The sequence below is a fragment of the Cherax quadricarinatus genome, chromosome 34 (genome assembly GCF_038502225.1).
Source record: "Cherax quadricarinatus isolate ZL_2023a chromosome 34, ASM3850222v1, whole genome shotgun sequence".
NCBI lineage: Eukaryota > Metazoa > Arthropoda > Malacostraca > Decapoda > Parastacidae > Cherax > Cherax quadricarinatus.
This window is the reverse complement of record NC_091325.1, coordinates 20,564,798-20,582,063: the sequence shown is the minus strand read 5'-3', so window position 1 is coordinate 20,582,063 and position 17,266 is coordinate 20,564,798. Positions and strand designations below refer to the sequence as shown.

The 17,266-nt window shown below is 36.7% G+C and overlaps 1 protein-coding gene across 2 annotated transcripts in view; it reads right to left on the bottom strand.

Annotated features, from left to right (window-relative positions):
• The window catches only part of LOC128693672 (myb-like protein X), a 95,178-nt gene that overhangs the window by 51,652 nt on the left and 26,260 nt on the right, over nucleotides 1-17,266 (bottom strand). For both annotated transcript variants that reach the window (XM_070091230.1, XM_070091229.1), the window contains exons 2-3: nucleotides 2,132-4,873; nucleotides 1,647-1,793 (exon numbers count right to left, since the gene is read on the bottom strand). In XM_070091230.1, the coding sequence (XP_069947331.1) occupies nucleotides 1,647-1,793; nucleotides 2,132-4,812 (2,828 nt within the window). In that variant the 5' untranslated portion in view covers nucleotides 4,813-4,873. The remainder of the gene's footprint in view (nucleotides 1-1,646; nucleotides 1,794-2,131; nucleotides 4,874-17,266) is intronic.

Below are 17,266 nucleotides of genomic sequence, written 5' to 3'. Positions count from 1 at the left end.
CCTTTAAAACACGTAGAAAAATATTCTTAAGATTTTGGTAAGAAAAAATTATTTTTTTTCAATATTTTTCAACAGTGAGAGCAAGTTTGTGATCAGGGATCTCGATAGCAAAAGAGTTAATACGGTAATAACAGCACTGATGTAAATTTGTTATGATAACAAGGCCACTGATTAAACAAAATACTTATTCCACTCTCAAATTTATTTATTGCTTATAAATTTTTCTTTACAACTCTTCCTTTTCCGTTCAACTGTAATATCAAAATTCAATGCTTTTTTTTTTTACAGCTTTAACACCTGCAACTTGCTTATCACTGCCACCAATAGCATACATTAACCCTTTCAGGGTTGGTGCCGTACTAGTACGGCTTGTAAGCCAGGGTTGGTGCTGTACTAGTACGCATAAATTCTAGCGCCTTCAAATCTAGCGAGAGTAAGCTGGTAGGCCTACATATGAAAGAATGGGTCTATGTGGTCAGTGTGCGCAGTACAAAAAAAAATCCTGCACCACACAGTGCATAATGAGAAAAAAACTCCGACCGTGTTTTTGCTTTAAGACAGTGATTTTGCAGTGCATTTTCATATGCTATTTATTGTTGTATTCTAGTTTTCCTGGTCTCATTTTATAGAATGGAAAATACATTACAGAAATTGAGATGATTTTGATTGGTTTCACAATGAAAAATACCTTGAAATTGAGCTCAAAGTAGCAGAAATATTCTATTTTTGCCGAAGTTCAAAAGTAAACAAATCATGCCACGCGTCCAATACACGTCAACTGGTGAGTCTAATATTCTTTTACAAGTGTGCTGATATTATGTATACCAATTCTACACTAATGCAGTAGTCTGCATAACAGTAAATCTTCTATTTTTTGTGAGAATAAAAATTCAAAGTGGAAAGCAAAAGAAATGTAAAGAGAGGCCTGGGGATGTGACTAATGAACAGAATTTTTTTTTATTTTAGTGCCGGGAATGCCTGTCTTGTTTATTCTGGACCCTATTTGGAAATTGGCATCTTTTGAAATTTGTGTGAAATTGGCAAAAATTGCCAATTTCTGACCACTTTATTGGATACTCGAAATTGGTAAATGGGTGGTTTCTTGTACTCATTTGAGAGAAAAAATGGAGTTCTAGTGAAGTAGCTATGACTTTTGTCGACTGGTACATTGGAATTGGCTGAAAATAGGGCTTAAATCGGGCGAAATCGCCTCTGCATAAACATTGTTGAGATCACTAACTTCGTGAGAGCATAGTTCTGTAAGTTTTCCATCAAATTTCATATTTTTGGTGTCATTATGATCGAGAAAATATTCTCTATCATTTCATAAGAACATTTTTTTTTTCGAAAGATTTCCGACCCTGAGATCAAGTTTAGGAGAGGGTCTGCCAACCCTGAAAGGGTTAACTCTCTTCTTCTGTAGAATGCTGAAGACCCATCAATTTGTGAAAAGAATCAGCAATGGAGGTTTGTCTTGGATTTTCAGGGTATTCAGAATTTTCAAGGTTTGATCAGGAGGGTTTGACTGAATATGTGACTATAGGTTTAAAGGTCTCTGGGCTAAAACTTAATATTTTAATATAAAATCTTAAGGGGGCAGTAAATAACACAAGAGAAGAGTGATGTAAAGTCATGTAGAATCTTACCTATTAGAGAAGTATGCACCTTTTCCAAACATTTGCACAGTAGGCATGCTCAGTCGCCATTCAATGTTATTTTTGCATATGCTGTCGATTTCCATAGGATCTACTCCATGGAAGAGTTTCTGAACATTCAATTGAGTTTCATTATACCTGTTCAAAGTAAAAATAAAATTGTACAAGTCAATCTCTAGTTAGAATATAAAAATGACTTACTGTATATTTAAAAATCAGTCTGCAAACCATTTATCATCTTGTATTTGATGAAATTTCTTTCCTTATACTATTTAGCAATCTCTAAATGTTTAAGGATTACTGAAGAAAAGTTATTACTCTTGTGTTACAAGTACAATAAAAGAGCATATATTGTACTGTATTTGCACAATGAAGCAAATAAGAATGGATAACAAATTCAGTTTGCCTAGGCAGTTTAAAAGTTTTCTACTTCCTGATCAATGAAACTTAAGAATAAAAATTTACAAAAGTATTACCTTTTAGATAAATCAGCTTTTCTGCTTTGTAAGAGGTTCCATAAATATGGATTTTGCAATCTCTGAATTTTATGTATATTCACAGAGGGCTGGGACAACAGCACACGACTAGCAACTTTCTGGTATTCTTTGGTACCATTGGGCACAATCTCAAGAACATGGGTTTGTTTGGGTTTCATTTCACTCCAGGTAGAGGGAAGAGATTGCTGGTCTAGGTCAAATGAAGATACTTCCTGATGGGAGGCCAATGGTTCATCTCTGCTGCCTTTACTTGGTAAATATTTTTCCTCGCTATCTTTGGCTTCAATAGGAGAGCCATCTGATTTTCTAGATTCTGAAGAGTAGTGTTTCACAGTATCTTCAGCTTCATTGTTAGTATTATCTGATTTTCTGCCTCCTGATGAATAGTTTTCCTCATTTTGCTCAGCTTCACTGTTAACACTGCCATCTGATGAACAGTCTTCTTCACTACCTTCATCCTCACTATCATCTGATGCCTCAGATTGTGATGAATAGCTTTCTTCACTGCTTTCATCAGTGCTATCATCACTATCTGATGCACTAGTTCGTGATGAATACTCTTCATCACTATCTTCATTCTCACTACTGCTGACATCTGAATCCTCCACCTCATTATCTCTTCTGCTGCATGACTTATCATACTGATTCTGGCTGGATAACTTTAACTTCAAAATAATATCATGTGGGTTTTCATTTGTAGATATGGAATAGAGGTCAAGTAGTCTTTTACAGTGGTTGCTGTAAATAGTATGGTTAAGGGAACAAGGTGCTAATGAGCATTTCTCGTTGTTCATAACATAATCTTTGCAAATATGAAATCTTCTACACTTTTCATTTTCCCTGCATCCTCTCTGGCTATTATAGAAGAAACATATTTGAGGTGATGCACTGCCTTTGCAAACTTTCTTAATCACTTTGTACAAGACATACCAATTAACTGAGTCTAAATACAACTTTGAAAGTACAGAGCTGTTGTGATGAGTATCTAGTCGATGCCCAAACTGGCATGATGAACCTGTGTCACAAAATCCTGTCATATAAAGTTTGCAAATGTGAAGATCCTGGCATGAGTCATGAAACAGACAACCCTTTTCAGACAAGTACCCTAAACACAAACTCACTTTAGGAGCAAGCTCAATTACGATCCCAGTGGACTCTGTAATACTACAGAATATATCTTCTCGAGAATGAGCTACTTCTTCAATTTCCTCAGTACTCTTTTGAAGTTGTCTACTAAGGACATTAATGTGGGTCCATTGTCCACCAAAGAGAGCAAGACCTTTTACCAGCCCTTCCGGATTCAATTTTGACTGAGACATCACATTCTCCAAGTCCCTATGCATCTGGTGTTGCATATATGCATTGTCTTCTAATGGTACCTGAGAAGCCACATTACCTGCATGCCAGTGTTTCTTGTAGTGTGATGTTTGCTTTTTCTCAAAGTAAACAGGTGTCATCCTATTTTCAAACTGACTTTGGTACTGTAAGTTCTCATATGAATGTGCACAGTTTGTACTATAAGATGAAGGACTGAGGCTAGGATTATGCCAGTGAGTGGTGTGAAGTTGGCCACCAAAATCATGCCCTTGAATCTCTTGACTTTTCTGAAAGACAGCTGTATGATGGTGCTGCTGTAATGAACTGACATGACCAGGATCTTCAGGTCTTTCTCCTGTGCTACCAGCTCCTGAGTATGAATGAAGTAAGTCGTGATGTCCATCGGACTTTTCTTTTTTCTTGAGATGTCCTTCATCCATGGAGTGTTCTTTTTTTGAGTGTTTTTTCCTTGTGGAGTGTTCTTTCTTTGTGGAGTGCTCTTTCTTTGTGGAGTGCTCTTTCTTTGTGGAGTGTTCTTTCTTTATGGAGTGTTCTTTCTTTGAGGAGCGTTCTTTCTTTGTAGCATGTTCTTTGTTTATGCCATGTTCCTTCTTTGTGCCATGTTCTTTCTTTGTGGAGTGCTCTTTTTTTGTGCCATGTTCTTTCTTTGTGGAGTGTTCTTTGTTAGTAGAATGTTCTTTTTTTGTGCTATGCTCTTTCTTTGTGGAGTGGTGTTTCTTGGTAGTGTGTGCTTTCTTTGCAATGTTATCATTTTCTGTACAGCATTCACTCTTTCTAGAGTAGTGTTTCTCAGTGGAGTGTTCATTCTTCTTTAAGTGAATATTTCTTTTAGGATGTTCATTCTTTGAATGATCATTCCTTACGGTTCTTACACTACTGTGCAAATGTTCATTTTTCTTTGTGTGATCACTCTTAAATGGATGTTCGTACTTTTTTGGGTGCTCAGTCATTCTGACATGTTCATTCTCTGTGGAGCGTTTAATGGTCTTGACATGTACAGTCTTCAGGGGGTGCTCGGTCTTCTTTGGGCGTTCATTCTCTGTGGCACCTTCGGTCGTCCTGATCCATGCATTTCTTACCGTGTGCTCAGTCCTCCTAGGGTGATCACTTCTCACAGTGTGCTCATTCTTCATGGTGTGCACATTCTTTGTAGAGTGCACATTCTTTGTGGAGTGCACATTCTTTGTGGAGTGCGCATTTTTCGTGGGGTGTGCATTCTTCGTGGGGTGTGCATTCTTTGTGGAGTGTACATTCCTCGTGGGGTGCGCATTCCTTGTGGAGTGCACATTTGTATTGGAGCGTGCACCTCTTTGTCGATTCATCTTGCAAAGTTTAGTTTCTAGCAAGCCTTAAGTTGACCAGTCAGTTCCCTCCTATGTTTTCCTGAAGAAGAAATATATGATAAGTGTTAATTAAAGAAATGCATGGTAAAAAAAATGAATGCAAAATGAAGCAATCTTTACAGCAAACCATGCTATAATAATAATAATAATAATAATGATAATAATGATAATGATATTATTATTATCATTATCATTATTATTATTATTATTATTATTAATAATAATAATGATAATAATAATAATGATAATGATAATAATAATAATAATAATAATAATAATAATAATAATAATACAGTGGAACCTTGGTTGTCGACTGCATTACGTGTCGAACAAATTGGTTTTCAAATGGGGACTTCGAGAAAAAATGTTTTGGTTTTTGTACGTTCTCTTGGTTGTCAACCAACATCGTGAATGGTTCAGATTACGTGCTCACTAACTCGTGTGCTGTAAACATCTCTTGAGCTTTTGTTGTGCACCTTTGTGAACTTTTTTTGTTATTCTGCAGTTTTGGTGCAGGTTTTTATTGTGAGATAAGCCATCATGAGTCCAAAGAAGGATAAAGAGATGAAAGCAAAAAGTTGTAAAAAGCACTGTTGAGTTTAACCCTTTCAGGGTCCGTCCTGTAGATCTACGGCTTTACGTTCAGGGTCCAAACCATAGATCTACGTCATGAGCTCAGCTCACTCTGATAAACTGTGAGTGGTAAATTTGGGCCTAGATATGACAGAATACATCTATGTGGTATGTGTGCACCACATAAAACAAATCCTGCAGCACACTGTGTATAATGAGAGAAAAAAAACTGAGACCGTGATTTTCGATTAAAACAGCGACTTTGCAGTGTTTTTTCGTATGTTTTTTATAGTTGTATTTGTGATTTCTTGGTCTCATTTGATAGAATGGAAGACATATCACAGAAATAGAGATAATTTTGATTGGTGTTAACACTGGAAATGGCTTGAAACTGAGCTCAAAGTGGCGGAAATGTTAAATTTTTGCCGATGTTCAAGAGTAAACAAACGACCTCACACGTCTTATACACGCCAGCTGATGGGTCTAATATACATTCACAAATGTGGTGATGATATTTATACAATTATTACAATATTGCATAACAGTAAATCTTCTATTTTTTGGTGTGAATAAAAATTCATTATGTGAATAAAAATTCAAAATGGAATTTATTTGTAAAGCCTCAAAACATAACTAATGAACAGAGGAAATGTTAGTTTAGTGCCAGGAATACCTACATTGTTTATTCTGGACCCTATTTTGAAATTGGAATATTTTGAACTTTGTGTTAAATTGGCCAAATTACCAATTTCCAGTCACTTTATTTTGTAGTTGAAATGGTTGACTTGGCGATTTCTTGTGCTCAATCGATAGAATAGAAGTAATACTAGTGAAATAGCTAAGAATTTGGTCGACTGGAATAATGTAATTGGCCTAAAATGGGAGTTAAAGTCGGCAAAATCGCTGATTCGTAAATATCGCTTACACATCAAAATTCACGAGAGCATAATTTCGTCAATTTTCCATCAAATTTCGTACTTTTTGTTTTATTACCTTCACAAAAAGATTCTCTACCATTTCACAAGAAAAAATAACAATTTTTTTTTTTGAAAATTCTTGGACACTGGGGCACCACTTCAGATTTGGGCCTTGGACCCTGAAAGGGTTAAAAAAGAAGTCATTAGAAAGTATGAAGAAGATAGGCTCTGCATAGTTGATATAGTAAAATTTTTGGTAAAACCAAGTCTACCATTAGCACAATACTGGGCCAAAGGGAAAAAATTCAAGCAAAAGGCACAGAAGTGATACCAAAGCAAAGGTCACAAATTACTGAGGTTGAAAAACTCTTGTTGATCTTGATAAACGAAAAACAGTTACACGGCAAGAGTGAAAAAAAAAAAAAAGGAAAAAGTGCTGAAACTCAATCCTTCAAGGCTAGTAGCGGTTGGTTTGATAATTTTAAGAAAAGAGGTGGCATTCATAGTGTGACTAGGCATAAGGAACCTTAAAGAGGCTCTTGCAAAATAACACCACTCCTCTCATCCAGCCCATGGACCAGCAGGTCATTTCTAACCTCAAGAAACTCTATACCAAAGCACTTTTTGAATAAGAATAAGTTTATTTCAGCATGATGTATATTTGTACAAAGTAGAATGACATATGGGTGTACATGCCAAAAGCCTTTTAAAGAAAGATAAAGATAAAGATGTTTATTTTGACAAATTACATGGTTGTAACAGTTGGGTGTACATGCCAAAAGCTCCTTTGTATGCAGAACATTTCGGGCAAACTTAGAGATTAACTTAAGATTAGTACGGCAATAATACATAGTTCATATGGTCATTAGATGAGTTATAGTGAGTACAGTAGAACTGTATATTCTATCAGGTAATGCTACATGGTTCTGATAAGTCTAGTAGAGACTTATTACACTATTGAATTAGTTAATAAAGATTACAGTATTACAATGTAACAATTTAAAACTACAGCGGACCCCCGGTTCGCAAAGCCATCGGTATCCGATAAATCCGGTATCCGAAGCATTATATCACAAAAAAATTTGCCTCGGTTCCAGTTACAAAACCAGGTATGCGATACGATTCATACAAGACATGTCCACGTGTGGCCTGAACTGCCCCATGTGTGCCAGTGTTTACAAGCCAGCCAGTGTGCGCGCATCTAAGGATACATTCGGTACTTTCCATATTATCACTGTTTTTGGTGCTTGTTTCTGCAAAATAAGTCACCATGGGCCCCAAGAAAGCTTCTAGTGCCAACCCATCAAGACCAAGGGTGCTAATGACTACTGAAATGAAGAAAGAGATAATTGCAAAGTATGAAAGTGGAGTGCGTGTGTCGGAGCTGGCCAAGTTGTACAGTAAACCCCAATCAACCATCTCTACTATAGTGAGCAGGAAAACGGCAATCAAGGAAGCTGTTCTTGCAAAATGTGCAACTGTGATTACAAAACAGCGACCACAAGTGTTAGAAAATGTTGAGAGACTGTTATTTGTGTGGATAAATGAAAAACAGATAGCAGGAGATAGCATCTCTCAAGCGATCATTTGTGAAAAGGCTAGGCAGTTGTATGAGGATTTAATTAGAAAAATGCCTGCAACTAGTGGTGATGTGAGTGAATTTAAGGCCAGCAAAGGTTGGTTTGAAAGATTTAAAAATTGTAGTGGCATACATAGTGTGATCAGGCATGGTGAGGCTGCCAGTTCAAACCAAAAAGCAGCTGAAAAATATGTGCATGAATTCAAGGAGTTGAATTCAAGATATGTTGTGCGACAGAAGTCCAGTGACTCTCAAGCTGGTCCTAGTGGCATTAAAAGAAGAAGGGAAGTAACCCTGGAAAAGGACTTGCTACCTCAAGTCCTAATGGAGGGGGATTCCCCTTCTAAACATTAAAAACTTTGGCACTCTCCCCTCCTCCCATCCCATCAATCATCACCAGATCTTCATTAAAGGTAAGTGTCAATTATTCTATTGTGATTATTCTATTGTTATTATTGTTATTGTAATTATTATACTGCATTAAACTTAATATTTCATGTGGTAAAAGTTTTTTTTCATACTTTTGGGTGTCTTGCACGGATTAATTTGATTTCCATTATTTCTTATGGGGAAAAATGATTCGCTTTCCAATAATTTTGGTTTACGATGAGCTCTCAGGAACGAATTAATATCGTGAACCGGGGGTCCGCTGTATTTACAATATGATGTAGTATTACAGTTTAACCCTTTCAGGGTCGACAGGCCCTCTCAGAGACTTGTTCTCAGGGTCGCCCAAATTTAAAAAAAAAAAAATTATTTTTTATGAAAAGATAGAGAATCTTTTCCCGATCATAATGACACCAAGAGTATGAAATTTGATGGAAAACTTACGGAATTATGCTCTCGCGAAGTTAGCGGTCTCGACGATGTTTACGCATTGGCGATTTTGCCCACTTTGAACCCTATTTTCGGCCAATTCCAGTGTACTTGTCGACAAAAATCATAACTATTTCGTTAGAACTCCATTTTTTCTAGCGAATGAGTACAAGAAACCACCCATTTACCAATTTCAACTATCCAATACAGTGGTCAGAATTTAGCAATTTTGCCAATTTCACAAATTTCAAAAGATGCCAATTTCCAAATAGGGTCCAGAATAAACAAAGACATTCCTGGCACTAAAATAACATTTCCTCTGTTCATTAGTCATGTCCCCATGCCCCTCTTACATTCTTTTGCTTTCCACGTTGAATTTTTATTCTCACAAAAAAATAGAAGATTTACTGTTATGTAGACCACTGCATTGGTATAGAAATGGTATAAATAATATCAACGCACTTGTGAAAGAATATTAGACTCACCAGTTGACGTGTATTAAACACATAGCATAATTTGTTTACTTTTGAACTTTGGTAAAAATCGAACATTTCTGCTACTTTGAGCTCAGTTTCAAGGTACTTTTCTTTGTAAAACCAGTCAAAACCATCTCAATTTCTGTAATATGTCTTCCATTCTATAAAACGAGACCAGGAAAACTAGAATACAACAATAAATACCATACGAAAATACAGTGCAAAGTCGCTGTTTTAATCTAAAAACACGGTCAAAGTTTTTTTTTCTCTCATTACGCACTGTGTGCTGCAGGTTTTTTTTTATACCGCGCACACTGACCACATAGACCCATTCTTTCATATGTAGGCCTACCAGCTTTCTCTCACTAGATTTGAGGGCACTAGAATTTAGGCATACTAGTACGTCAAAAACCCTGGTGCGTAAGCTGTACTAGTAAGGCCGAAACCCTGAAAGAGTTAATACTATTTAAAACAATGAAATTTGGTATTACAATGGAACAATTTACATTACGATGTACTGTATTACAATCTATTACTGTTAAAAACAATGGAAAAATAGACATCCTAATTTCGAAGTAATAAGTCGTTGAACATTCATAAGCACAATATGAGTAGCTTTTGAGAAACTGGTAGTGATTAGGTACGGTCTGTCTGGTTAATTTTAGGCGATGAGGTGATTTCTTATTAGGGTCTTAAACTGATTAGCAGACAGGGGTCCTTTAGTGTGTTCTGGCAATGAATTCCAGATCTTCAGGCCTTTTATGTGCATAACATTTCTGCATAGGGAGAGACGAACATGAGGGATATCAAAGAGTGATCTGTGTCTCGTATTATGATTGGGTGTTCCGTTATAATTATCAAGGAGGAGTTTGAGAAGAGGGTTTACATTAGAGTATAGTGTTCTGTGTATGTAGTAGGCATAATAAGAAGTGTGGATGTTTTGTATATTTAGCAAGTTAAGACTTGAAAAGAGGTGAAGTGTGTTGTCTAATGCAGGAGTTAGTAACCAATCGCACTGCAGCTTTTTGCTGGGTTATTAAAGGCTTAAGGTGATTTGCTGTGGTTGAGCCCCATGCACAAATACCATAGGTGAGGTAAGAGTAAACGAGAGAGTGGTACAAAGCTAGAAGTGCTGATTGGGGTACATCGTACCGTATCTTTGAAAGGATGCCTACTGTTTTGAGACTTTCTTGGAAATTTGCTGTGTGTGTGTCTGTCTGAAATTTGAGACTGCAGTCAAGGTGGAGACCTAGAAATCTGCCCTCTGTCTGTCTTGAAATAGGTGAACCATTTATCAATATGTTTAGCTGTACATTTGAAACTCTGTTTCCAAAAAGCATGAAGTAGGTCTTGTCTATATTGAGAATATGTTTGTTGGTAATCATCCAAGTAGATATTTTTAGCAGTTCAGCATTTACCGTGTCTGTTAGTATGGTTGGGTTTTGGTGAGAAAAGACATAAGTTGTGTCATCAGCAAATAAAATGGGTTTAAGGAGATTAGATGCATTTGGTATGCCATTGATGTAAATGGGAAAGAGAAGTGGGCTAAGAATGCTCCCCTGTGAGACTCCAACAAGAACAGGTTGTGTAGTGGAGCTGGCTTCATTTGTGTATACATACTGGGGTCCATGAGTGATTGATGTCATGGGTATGGGAGTAAATTCTTGGGTAGTAGGGTAGGGGTGGTTTTGATAAGGACCTGCCTTGTATGGGCCAGTAGGCCTTCTGCAGTGTTCCTCCATTCTTATGTTCTTATAAGATTTTAGGTAATTGAGAGAGTGTCCTCTGACCCCGTAATGTTCGAGTTTTAGGTGCAAAAGGTCATGGTCAACTGTATGAAAAGCTTCTCGTACATCTATGAAAAGTCCCAGGGGAAATTAATTTTTCTCAAGTGCAGAGTTTATTCAATCAATCAATCAAGTTTATTCTCTATAAGGATTACAATGCGGGGTTTACAGATTTTAGTTATTATGTGGTTAGTTCAAGCATATGTATAATAGCATCATTACTACTTCTTTTTCGGTCTGAACCCCAACTGACAAGGGTTAAGTATGTTCTGGGAGAGGAAGTAGGAGTAGACTTGTTTGTGAATTAATTTTTCGAAGATTTTAGACAGTAGGGGCAGGTTTGCTATAGGCCTATAATTGTTCAATTCAGTTGGATCACCTCCTTTGAGGATCGGGGTGACTCTTGCTGTCTTGACTATGGATGGGAAGGTGGAAGATTCAATGGATTTGTTAAAAAGAAGTTGCAATAATTGGTGACAACACACGAGAAGCTTTTTTATACATGAGTGGTGGTAAGTTATTTAGGTCTCCTGTCTTGTTCTGTAGTGTTTTGATGATAAGCGAGATTTCAGTAGGGTTTGTTGGGACTAAAAATAGAGTATTTGGGTAGTTGTCAGTGAAGTAGTCTTTTGGTAGTCTTTGGATTGTACTTGCTAGTTTTGTTCCTACGGTGGAGAAAAAGACATTAAGTTTGTTGGCAGTATCAGTTGGCTGAAGGAGAGGTTTGTCTGGTTTAGTTAAGGTATTCATTCTGTTTTGTGACAGCTTTTTTGATCCTAGAATTTCAGATAAGGTTTTCCAGGTCTTTTTCATATCACCTTTTATGTCAAGAAATCTGTTTTCATAATACAGTTTTTTGGACCTCATTAGATTGATTAGTACTGATGAGTAACATTTTGTAAGATCCTTTGTTATTAGACCCATTCTGTTCTGTTTTTCATATAAATGTTTTTTATCAATAGAATTGAGGATGTTGTTTGTAAGCCAGGGGCTGTTTAGTCTCTTTGCTGTGATCCGCTTAGTTTTTATTGAGCAATTCATGTTATAGAGGTTTTGGGATTTTTGTAAAAAAATATTAACACATCCATCAATACCTAAGTTATCTGCTAACTCGTTTTGCCAGTCAGTGTCACTAAATGCTGAAATAAAGTTATTAACAGATGACTCGTCATGTAGTCGGAATGTGATCTTAGTTGTGTCCTGGGGCACTTTACACAAGTTGGTTATGAGAAAGATGGAATAGTGGTCAGTGGTGTTAACTGTGATTTTGCCTGCTTTTAACAGGAATATAGTGTTTGTCCAGATGTGGTCCAGTAATGAGGCATTTGTTTCAGTGATTCTTGTAGGTTTTGTTATTGTTGGTAGAAGTAAGCAGCTGTTCATAGTGTTTGTGAATTAGTCACTTGTGGGTCATGGTCATGGATGAGATTTATGTTGAAGTCCCCTGTAAGTATTAGGTGGTGTTTAATCATTTCAGCACTAGTTATTATGTTTCTTAGTTTTTTCACTAAAAGAGAAAATATTGGAGTGAGGAACTCTACAAATTGCTCTGACTGTTAGAGATTTTGTAAAGTCTTTGGATTTAAATTTAGCAAAGGTATATTCACCATGCTCGTCCTTTGTGCAAGTAGAATTTATACACTTCAGTTCATCAGAATAGTGTATAGCTGTTCCACCTCCTAATTCATCTGGCCTACAATTGTGTATGGCTGTGTAGCCAGGTATGGAATAGATGTTTGTAACATCATGTTTTAGCCATGTTTCAGTGAAAGTAATGATGGACATACTGACATTTAGAGAATTTGGTAGTGCAGAACATTTATTTTATTTATTTTATTTATTATTAATTTGGACATGATACATAGAAGTACAAAGAAATACAGTGGTTAAGTGTAACATGCAAACTTAAGATTAATAAGGCAATAACAGTACAGTAGGGCCCTGCTTTACGGCGTTTCGTTTTACAGCGTTTCGCTAATACGGACATTTCAAATTATGACCAAAACTTGCTATACAGCTCCCCCCACCTGTCTTTCTAATATGGTCACCGTGGCCCACCTGGTTTGTTTACATTCTCCCTGAGCACATCTCTTTATTATGTCTGGAAACTTTCCAAAATTTCAAGTGTTTTAAGGTCATTGCATATTTTATATGTACTCTGATAATTAAACTTGTGTGTACCTGTACCTAAATATACTTACACACTGTGCTGGCATGCAGGTACATATTAAAATCACTAAGTCTCTCTCTACTCTTGAAGCCATAATAATAATAATAATAATAATAATAATAATAATAATAATAATAATAATCTCTTGGGCGCATTAAATGTCGCATATTACATTAATATAGACATTTCCCTTAATCTATGATATTTTTTTCAAAATTATATAAGAAACACATTATGTAACACACAAACATGATACATGCACCCACAGAATTGGTGTATAATGGTGGCGTATTGGTGAACTTTGATGTGTTATGTCTTCAGACTCTTTGAGATTGAGTCTAGAAAAAAGTTATAATACCTGTGTCAATATCTATGTTACCAGAGCCATTCAGTGTTGTAATTGGCTACCCTGTAAGACAGATTATGGTGTACAGTCGTATTAGTGAACTCAGAGTAAACATCCAATGAGGGTTATGTTTTATGGTGCAACCCTTCAAGAATAATATAAAACCCTTCTGTAGATTATTAACCCTTTCACTGTCAAGTCCCTTTCTGTGTCAAAAAATATTAAAAAAAAAATTAAAAAAATATTTTTTTCTAACCAAAATCTTAAGAATATTTTTGTGAGTGTTTTAAAAGAAAAACAAATTTGCAATCACTACTTACCGAGATACAGAGGCACGAAGCTGACTGAAAGTGAACCGCTTATGGCAACATCGGCAGCTGCCACTCACTCAATAATATTATTAATACTTTTATTCTGTTTTTTATCATTTCTAATATTTTATTTTTCAAGCAACTTTTGTGGCCTATGAGACCAATAAAATGCATAATGTATAGTGATCCTAAAAAACCCAGCTTATTTTAAAAACCAGTACATGTATCAGCACAAAGATGCACCACAAGTACCAGATTGGCCTGATAATGTTTTTATTTAATATAAATGACTTGTGGGCATGGGAAATATGAGAACTTCAAGCAAGCCAAAGCATGATGATTGGAGTGTTATCAACAGGTCCTGAGACACTTTCTAGATCCAAGAAAAAACTGGGCAACCCATCGAAGGGAGTGGGTCAGAGAGGCTATTCTGTCCTCATTTTTATTCCTTTGGATTTCAATACGTATATGCCAAGATCCATTTCTTATTCCTTGGGATTCCTATATATGCCGAGATCCACTAGAGGGCCCAAACCCATCCTGGCCAGGACAGAAGAGAAAAAAAAAGGAGTGACTGCATGCAACACACCAAAGTGAGCTCAGCTGAAAAAAGAAAGACTTAGGAATGACCAGGAGTCTGTGAGGATGATGGCCACCTACTGGAAAAGCTGGGTGGAAATGAAAGAGGGTTTACATTGGATTGTGTGTGGCCAGCAGTAACAGCCTGGTTGATCAGGCCCTGATCCACCCTGAGGCCTGGTCACAGACCAGCCCACAGGGATGTTGACCTCCAGAACTCTCTCCATGTATACTCCAGGTATTCCTCAGCCAACATGTCTTGAACAGGTTGACATAGTATAAATAAACAGCAGAAAAGGAGGAGGGCACAGACCCAAAGGGGGTGCACTTGATGAGATTTGCCCATTGGGAGGTTGTGGGAGCTAGCATAGCAAGAGATGCCTGCCAGAGAGTAGCAAACACTCAGATTAGATTAGATTTTGCCACCGAAGTGGCTAGTTTATTGTGCACCCCATATCCATCCTGAGGATGGTAGCGCAAGAGCATATGGATACACAAAAGGCCTAGGAACTAGGCCCCAAAGGGTTAACAGGAATACATATGGATTTATATCTACATATCTCTAGTTCACTTATCTGTTACAAGCAAATTTAGGAAATTTGCTTAGTATATCTGGTATCTTATTTTCATTAATAAGATATCTTGACATGTCACATAGGTTATTATACTGTCTATCTCTGTATTCCTCAATAAGTCAAATCAAATCAAATCAAATCAAAGTTTATTCTCAATAAGGATTACAATGCAGGGTTTACAGATTTTGGTTATTGTGTGGTTTACATGTAGTAAAATACTAATTACAGAGGGGGCCACTAGAACATCTAGCATGGCTAGGCATTTCGGGCAAACTTAGATTAATTCTTAACCCTAAATTAACAAATTGTGGAGTAAGTTGACTAAATACTAAGTGACTAAATACTAAGTGACAAATACTAGTTTGTGAGTTTAGCAATGTGAATGCTTTTGTTTTGGTACAATACATAGTTTCTATATTGGAGTATCACAGGCAAACTTATGACTAGTTAGGATTCATTATTTTAAAATTAGGATACATATTTCTGTGCTTATAGTCAAATGGGTGAGTGAGTGAGTGTAAGTGTGACCCACCAGGTGGTTTTTTATGTAGTTAGTTGATGGGGTGTATCAGGGAGATAAGATGTTTTCTAACAGTAGTTTTGAAGGTGATGAATGTGTCTGCTGTTCTAGAGTTTTCAGGTAGAGTGTTCCAGATTTTAGGGCCTTTGACATACATTGAGTTTTTGTAAAGGTTTAGTCGGACACAGGGAATGTCGTAGAGATGTTTGTGTCTGGTGTTATGCCTGAGGGTCCTGTCACAACTATCAAGAAAGCATTTTAGGTCAAGGTTAATATTGGAATTTAAGGTCCTGTATATGTAGATTGCACAGTAGTAAGTGTGGATGTTCTGAACAAGGAGTAAGTTTAGATCTATGAAGAGTGAGGAGAGGGGGGGGGGGTGTTGCCAGGGATGGGAATTAGTGATTATTCTTATTGCAGCTTTTTGTTGAGTTATATTGGACAATTAAGCACATAGTGTTCAAGACAGTGACCATAGGCCTGATCACATAATTTACATTTAGCTTGATCATCATCTGTGTGTCTCCCAAACTGCCAGAAGTACTTGTAACCAAGCCTAAGCCTGGCCACTACAACATCAGTCAGTCTGTTCACATTGCAAGTTGCTCCACAAACATACTTATCTGTGTTAACATTATCATAGTGGGTTATAGATCTACTCAGGCTTCTAACTGCATTCCTATAACAATCATTTTCATTATTTACTTCTCTCCTAATATTATTCCTAATGCTAGACACAGATATACCAATGTTATATTCTACATTCTCCTTCTAGGTACTCTGCTTGGCTAACATATCAACTTTATCATGGAGTAATCCAATGTGTGATGGGATCCATAGCAATTGTACATTAATTCCTTTGTCCTGGATTTTTGAGTATCTATACCTGGCTTCTCCAATGAGCATGTTGTAAAGTAAAAGGACACAAGTGCAACTAATGTGACATTTTATTGTGGCAACGTTTCGCTCTCCAGGAGCTTTGCCAAGCCGTAACGGCTTGACAAAGCTCCTGGAGAGCAAAACGTTGCCACAATAAAATGTCACATTAGTTGCACTTGTGTCCTTTTTCTTTTTCATATTGTCAGTAATTCTACCAACTTTATTACAAATGAGCATGTTGTTGGAGTCATTATATGAGTTAAGAGCATTCAGTGATGACACAGAATCAGTAATGATGATAGAGTCAAGCTCAGTGTCATAAGTTAGCTTTAGCGCCATTAGGATAGCAGACAGTTCAGTTGGCAATGTAGACACCCAGTTGCTAATTCTTATGCCTAGTTTAACAAATTTATTATCGTTATTCAATCAAAGTTTATTCTCTATAAGGATTACAATGCGGGGTTTACAGATTTTGGTTATTGTGGTTTACATGTAATAAAATACTAATTACAGAGGAGGCCACTAGAACACCTAGCATGGCTAGGCCTTTTGGGCAAACTTAGATTAATTCTTAACCCTAAATTATTACAAATTGTGGAGTAAGCTGACTAAATACTAAGTGACTAAATACTAGTTTGTGAGTTTAGCAATGTGAATGCTTTTGTTTTGGCACAATATATAGTTTCTATATTGGAGTATCACAGGCAAACTTGTGACTAGTTAGGAATCATTATTTTTAAGATTAAGATATGTATTTCTGTGCTTATAGTCGAATGGGTGAGTGAGTGAAAGTGTGAACTAACAAGAGCAGATGCAGCCCTGCCAGAAGACTCCTGTTTAGATCCATCAGTGTATATAACTTGTGATAACTTATTACTACCAGCTAGGCGAGAAATTTCTTCTTG